This window comes from Scophthalmus maximus, chromosome 12 (genome assembly GCF_022379125.1).
Source record: "Scophthalmus maximus strain ysfricsl-2021 chromosome 12, ASM2237912v1, whole genome shotgun sequence".
Classification (NCBI taxonomy): Eukaryota; Metazoa; Chordata; class Actinopteri; order Pleuronectiformes; family Scophthalmidae; genus Scophthalmus; species Scophthalmus maximus.
The window spans coordinates 9,805,001-9,812,500 of NC_061526.1; the positions used below are offsets into that span (position 1 = coordinate 9,805,001).

The following is a 7,500-nucleotide window of genomic DNA, read 5'->3' on the forward strand; positions in this document are numbered from 1 at the left end:
TCCGGGGTCTTGTCAGTGATTCTATTGTCAGTCGCTCAACCTCATGTTACCTCGCACAGAACAGAGGAATCACTTTAATCTCACGGTTCAGATCAGAGAGCAGGAAGTTCTCACGGTTCAGACCAAGAAACCCGAGAACATTTGAAAAACAACTTTGACTATGAATTAATGAGGAAACAAGTTCCTGATTTCGTTTCCTGCAGGGTCACAGAGACTGTACATAAAGACGACTGTATATAAAGAGAACCAGTGAATATATATATATAAAGACGATCACTGACTGTATATAAAGATGATCACTGACTGTATATGAAGAGAACCAGTGAATATATATATAAAGACGATCACTGACTGTATATAAAGATGATCACTGACTGTATATGAAGAGAACCAGTGAATATATATATAAAGACGATCACTGACTGTATATAAAGACAATCACTGACTGTATATAAAGAGAACCAGTGAATATATATATAAAGACGATCACTGACTGTATATAAAGATGATCACTGACTGTATATAAAGACGATCACTGACTGTATATAAAGAGAACCAGTGAATATATATATATAAAGACGATCACTGACTGTATATAAAGATGATCACTGACTGTATATAAAGACGATCACTGACTGTATATAAAGAGAACCAGTGAATATATATATAAAGACGATCACTGACTGTATATAAAGATGATCACTGACTGTATATAAAGACGATCACTGACTGTATATAAAGAGAACCAGTGAATATATATATAAAGACGATCACTGACTGTATATAAAGACGATCACTGACTGTATATAAAGAGAACCAGTGAATATATATATAAAGACGATCACTGACTGTATATAAAGACGATCACTGACTGTATATAAAGAGAACCAGTGAATATATATATAAAGACGATCACTGACTGTATATAAAGATGATCACTGACTGTATATAAAGACGATCACTGACTGTATATAAAGAGAACCAGTGAATATATATATATAAAGACGATCACTGACTGTATATAAAGATGATCACTGACTGTATATAAAGACGATCACTGACTGTATATAAAGAGAACCAGTGAATATATATATAAAGACGATCACTGACTGTATATAAAGACGATCACCGACTGTATATGAAGACGATCACTGACTGTATATAAAGATGATCACTGACTGTATATGAAGACGATCACTGACTATATAAAGATGATCAGACTGTATATAAAGACGATCAGTGACTGTATATAAAGACGATCAGTGACTGTATATAAAGAGAACCAGTGAATATATATATAAAGACGATCACTGACTGTATATAAAGATGATCACTGACTGTATATAAAGACGATCACTGACTGTATATAAAGAGAACCAGTGAATATATATATATAAAGACGATCACTGACTGTATATAAAGATGATCACTGACTGTATATAAAGACGATCACTGACTGTATATAAAGAGAACCAGTGAATATATATATAAAGACGATCACTGACTGTATATAAAGATGATCACTGACTGTATATAAAGACGATCACTGACTGTATATAAAGAGAACCAGTGAATATATATATAAAGACGATCACTGACTGTATATAAAGACGATCACTGACTGTATATAAAGAGAACCAGTGAATATATATATAAAGACGATCACTGACTGTATATAAAGACGATCACTGACTGTATATAAAGAGAACCAGTGAATATATATATAAAGACGATCACTGACTGTATATAAAGATGATCACTGACTGTATATAAAGACGATCACTGACTGTATATAAAGAGAACCAGTGAATATATATATATAAAGACGATCACTGACTGTATATAAAGATGATCACTGACTGTATATAAAGACGATCACTGACTGTATATAAAGAGAACCAGTGAATATATATATAAAGACGATCACTGACTGTATATAAAGACGATCACCGACTGTATATGAAGACGATCACTGACTGTATATAAAGATGATCACTGACTGTATATGAAGACGATCACTGACTATATAAAGATGATCAGACTGTATATAAAGACGATCAGTGACTGTATATAAAGACGATCAGTGACTGTATATAAAGATGATCAGACTGTATATTAAGACGATCACTGACTGTATATAAAGACGATCAGTGACTGTATTTGAAGACGATCAGTGACTGTATATGAAGACGATCACTGACTGTATATAAAGATGATCACTGACTGTATATAAAGACGATCAGTGACTGTATATGAAGACGATCACTGACTGTATATAAAGACGATCACTGACTGTATATAAAGACGATCACTGACTGTATATAAAGATGATCACTGACTGTATATAAAGACGATCAGTGACTGTATATGAAGACGATCAGTGACTGTATATAAAGATGATCAGAGACTGTATATAAAGACGATCAGTTACTGTATATGAAGACGATCAGTGACTGTATATGAAGACGATCAGTGACTGTATATAAAGACGATCAGTGACTGTATATAAAGACGATCACTGACTGTATATGAAGACGATCAGTGACTGTATATAAAGACGATCAGTGACTGTTTATAAAGACGATCAGAGACTGTATATAAAGACCATCAGAGACTGTATATAAAGACGATCAGTGACTGTATATAAAGACGATCAGTGACTGTATATAAAGACGATCAGTGACTGTATATAAAGACGATCACTGACTGTATATGAAGACGATCACTGACTGTATATAAAGACGATCACTGACTGTATATAAAGACGATCACTGACTGTATATAAAGACGATCACTGACTGTATATGAAGACGATCAGTGACTGTATATAAAGACGATCACTGACTGTTTATAAAGACGATCACTGACTGTATATAAAGACCATCAGTGACTGTATATAAAGACGATCACTGGCTGTATATAAAGACGATCACTGACTGTATATAAAGACGATCACTGACTGTATATAAAGACGATCACTGACTGTATATAAAGACGATCACTGACTGTATATAAAGACGATCACTGACTGTATAAAGATGGACAGCATATTTTCACTTTCCCTCGTTGTACAAAAAATTCCATATAATAAATAGTTATTATAAAATAAAATTGTCTTTTTGGTGAAAACATGCAGGATCTAATCTACTGGTTGTCCACTTGTCAGGTCAGAGACAAAAAATCAAAACAAACTGTGAATCTGTGTATGTGAAGAATTACAGCAAGCACAGCTGTGTGTGTGTGTGTGTGTGTGTGTGTGTGTGTGTGTGTGTGTGTGTGTGTGTGTGTGTGTGTGTGTGTGTGTGTGTGTGTGTGTGTGTGTGTGTGTGTGTGTGTGTGTGTGTGTGTGTGTGTGTGTGTGTGTGTGTGTGTGTGTGTCTGTGTGTGTGTGTGTGTGTGTGTGTGTGTGTGTGCGTGTGCACAGCTGTGTAAATGTTGTCCAACTCTTGTCTCCACAGTTTCTCAGTGGGAGAATCTCATTGACTCTCAAACACTGAAATGAAAGATGTGTTTGAACCGATGATGCGACAGCGATGATATATAATATATAAAACAATGGTTTCGTACATAAAATTTATCAAGGTATATTGTTTTTGGAACAAACATCACTGTGATGTCACAAAGCAAATTGGCCGTGGACAGAAACTAATCAATCAATCACATTCTCTGACGTCAGAGGGTTACAGTAGATTAGTTCAAACGATAATCAATAAATCCGTTAATAATTAAAATGAATAGGACGTCTCTTTTCTGAGCTCTTGTGTTGAATGTGGGTTATGTTGCGTCATAAATCCTTCAAACTGTGTGTTGATGACCATTAAATCCCACTGCACTTGAACACATCATTCGTTGAGACGCTTGCGGCCGCTGGGAATTATTCATTATTCCTCCGATCTCCGAACATGAGAGATTTCAGAGTCTTGTCATTGGTTTAAACTGGACTGAAGGAGAACAAGGAGACGTTTGTCCCCCCCTGTCCTCTCTTCACCTCCCCCCGTCCTGCTCCTCACCTCTTTCACCTTCAACTAGAGGAATTTCTCTCTCTCCACAAATTCTTGGAAAGCCTCCGGGCAGCGAGGAGGGAGGGGCGGTGGCTCCCTTCTGAAGGATTTTACCTGAGTTTGACCTCCTGACACGTGATTGGCTGAGTCAGGCTGGGACGTGTTGTCTGCTCCGACAGCAGAGCATCTGGTGACATCACTCATCTTTAATGAGCTGATTCTTTTATTGAAGAAACTGTATTTGTTCGACTCAGTTTGGACAAAACATTTTAAATGAATCGGCGTCTGTCGAACACGTGTCGTTGATAGATTTCATGATGGTGTCACTGATCACTTCATCGCTTCGTGTGTGTGTGTAGACAATCTGCTGGTCATCACCGCGGCAACTGAGGAGACGGACGGCTTCAGCCGCTTCATGAGGACGATCAGAGAGTTCAACTACACCGTGAAGGTAACACACACACACACACACACACACACACACACTGTATATGAAGACGATCAGTGGGTGTTATTTTTACCGTGTGTGTGTGTGTGTGTGTGTGTGTGTGTGTGTGTGTGCGCAGGTGCTGGGTCTGGGGGAGGACTGGAAGGGGGGTGACGTGGCCCGGACGGTGGGTGGAGGTCAGAAGGTGAGATGGTTGAAGAAGGAGCTGCTCAAACACTCTGACAAGAAGGACATGGTCATCATGTTCGTGGACAGGTAACACCCACCTCTCTGTGTGTGTGTGTGTGTGTGTGTGTGTGTGTGTGTGTGTGTGTGTGTGTGTGTGTGTGTGTGTGTGTGTGTGTCTCTTCCTGTACTTCCTGTCTCGTCCCACCACACCTCCCTCTAATCAGTCAAATGTTAAAATGCCCGTGAAATATCATATCCACGTCTCCGTCTCTCAGTTATGATGTCATCTTTGCGTCGGGTCCGGACGACCTGCTGTCCAAGTTCTCTCGTCTGGGCCACAGAGTGGTTTTCTCAGCCGAGGGATTCTGCTGGCCCGACCAGCGGCTGGCCGCCAAGTACCCAGTGGTGCATACTGGGAAACGCTACCTCAACTCAGGAGGTCAGGAACTAAACCACACACACACACACACACACACACACACACACACACACACTCTGACTGGTCTGAATGTGTGTTTCATTAATTCACCATATTTGTGAAACTCTCTGTGTTCAGGATTTCTGGGCTACGCTCCCGACCTCAGTGCGATCGTCCAGCAGTGGAAGTACAAGGATAACGACGACGACCAGCTCTTCTACACCAAGATCTACCTGGACAAGACGCAGAGGGTGAACTGACGCCACAATCAGACAGAACATTTAAACAACACGTGTTATTGGCAAAAGCGGCATCAAAAATTGCACAGTAAATTCAAAATGGCTGACTTCCTGTATGGTTTTTCGGATTTGCCTTCAACAGATTCGGTTTTTTTCTTTGGATGTTACACGTGCCGACCGAAGTGTAGGTGGGGCCGGGGCGATATGGCCAATAATGAATATCACTATATGTTTTTGTTTTATCGCGATACACAATATATATCGCAATATTTTTAAATCACTAAAGCACAGTTTCATAAATGCAAAATTGAACCCTTTGAAGCAGACAATCACACCAGTGTGATGATTCTAGTCGTCCCTGAAACCTCAGTCTGTATTTAACATTCTTGAGCGAGGCCTACTTCGCTGAAATATTACAGGGGGCGCTACTGAGTCACGTCATCACGCCCAACATCTTTTTACTTTGCTTTTATACAATAAGTCAAAACAATTTTATCAGCGTTCTCTGCTCCGGCTCCTAATGAATCTGTCTCGTTGACGAACCGGCGCCTACACGTTAACGACGCAGCGACGTGACACGTCTTCACATGCAGCGTGTCCTCCAATCAAAACACGAGAACATATGTCAACACTGAGGACGAGAATCTCAAGTGTCTCATAATTCATACGTGACTCCCTGTGCTGTGTGACGTTGTGTAGGATCATGTGATTTGATTTGTCTCCTCAGACCAAGTTCAACATGACCCTGGATCATCGATCCCGAATCTTCCAGAATCTGAACGGAGCTGTTGGTGAGAGACACACGCATACAAACACACATTCAGTCATATCTGAAATGTTGAAGCGTCACGTTGACGCCATGAACGTCTCCGTCCGTCAGATGAAGTCGTCTTGAAGTTTGAGAAGGCCAAGGTCCGAGCGAGGAACGTCGCCTTCGACTCGCTGCCCATCGTCATCCACGGCAACGGACCCACCAAGGTAACCGGTAACAAAGTTCTGTAGCTGTTAAAGATTCATATGTTTGTCTGAGTTTAGCAGCGAATCGGACGACGGAACATGTCTTTGTCTCTGCAGCTGCAGTTGAATTACCTCGGGAACTACGTCCCCACGGCCTGGACCTACGAGAGCGGATGTGGGATCTGCGACGACGACCTGCTGCTCATCAACGACGTGCCTGTAAGTACTGTACTCTCCCCACCACCACGCCGAAGACGTCATAACCCGCCGACGACGTCATAACCGCTGCGTTTTGTTTTCCAGGACGTGGAGATGCCTCTGGTTTACGTGGCCGTGTTCATCGAACACGCCACGCCGTTCATGGAGGAGTTCCTGGACCGGCTGACCACGCTCAACTACCCCACAGCGAGGATCCGCCTCTTCATCCACAACAACGTACGAAGCAAACAACAAAAACAAATCTGTGCTGTGTACAGTCGCTTCTGTTCTCATCTGTGCGTGTCTGCGTGTGATCCAGGTGGTTTACCACGAGCGTCACATCCAGAGGTTCTGGGAGCGTCACAGGTCGCTGTTCCCCGACGCCCTGCTGGTCGGACCGGAGGAGAACCTGCAGGAGGACAAGGCCCGGAACATGGCTGTGTGAGTGGGACCTCATCAGTGGGTCAGAACAGAGCCTTGAGAACCGTCCGTTTTTTTAAACAAACTGTGAAAATTTCTTTTAGTTTTAGTTTTTGAAATGTGAGGATTTGCTGCTGATCTGTGCTTTATTGAGAATAAAACTAAACAATATTATAAATAACTCTGACAGGACTGAATAATCTGAGCAATTAATGTGTGTGTGTGTGTGTGTGTGTGTGTGTGTGTGTGTGTGTGTGTGTGTGTGTGTGTGTGTGTGTGTGTGTGTGTGTGTGTGTGTGTGTGTGTGTGTGTGTGTGTGTGTGTGTGTGTGTGCGTGCGTGCGTGCGTGCGTGCGTGCGTGCGTGCGTGCGTGCGTGCGTGCGTGCGTGCGTGCGTGCGTGCGTGCGTGCGTGCGTGCGTGCGTGCGTGCGTGCGTGCGTGCGTGTGCGCGCGCAGCGAGGCGTGTAAGAAGGATCCAGACTGCGATTATTACTTCAGCATCGACTCCGACGTGGCCTTGACGAACCCAGACACACTGAGAATTCTCATAGAGGAGAACAAGTACGTACTGTGGACCGGGGGAGGAGGCCGGGGATCGAACCACCGACCCTCTGGTCAGTGGACTAATTCTCTCTCTCTCTCTCAGGTCCG

At 42.2% G+C, this 7,500-nt stretch overlaps 1 protein-coding gene across 3 annotated transcripts in view; it reads left to right on the top strand.

The window, feature by feature from the left end:
• Positions 1-7,500, top strand: part of plod3 (procollagen-lysine, 2-oxoglutarate 5-dioxygenase 3) — a 12,297-nt gene that overhangs the window by 1,282 nt on the left and 3,515 nt on the right. For all 3 annotated transcript variants that reach the window (XM_035650617.2, XM_035650625.2, XM_035650631.2), the window contains exons 2-12: positions 4,361-4,452; positions 4,568-4,704; positions 4,893-5,056; positions 5,174-5,286; positions 6,002-6,065; positions 6,155-6,252; positions 6,349-6,450; positions 6,535-6,666; positions 6,749-6,870; positions 7,306-7,410; positions 7,496-7,500. The exon at positions 7,496-7,500 is cut by the window's right edge and continues 121 nt beyond it. In XM_035650617.2, the coding sequence (XP_035506510.2) occupies positions 4,361-4,452; positions 4,568-4,704; positions 4,893-5,056; positions 5,174-5,286; positions 6,002-6,065; positions 6,155-6,252; positions 6,349-6,450; positions 6,535-6,666; positions 6,749-6,870; positions 7,306-7,410; positions 7,496-7,500 (1,134 nt within the window). The remainder of the gene's footprint in view (positions 1-4,360; positions 4,453-4,567; positions 4,705-4,892; positions 5,057-5,173; positions 5,287-6,001; positions 6,066-6,154; positions 6,253-6,348; positions 6,451-6,534; positions 6,667-6,748; positions 6,871-7,305; positions 7,411-7,495) is intronic.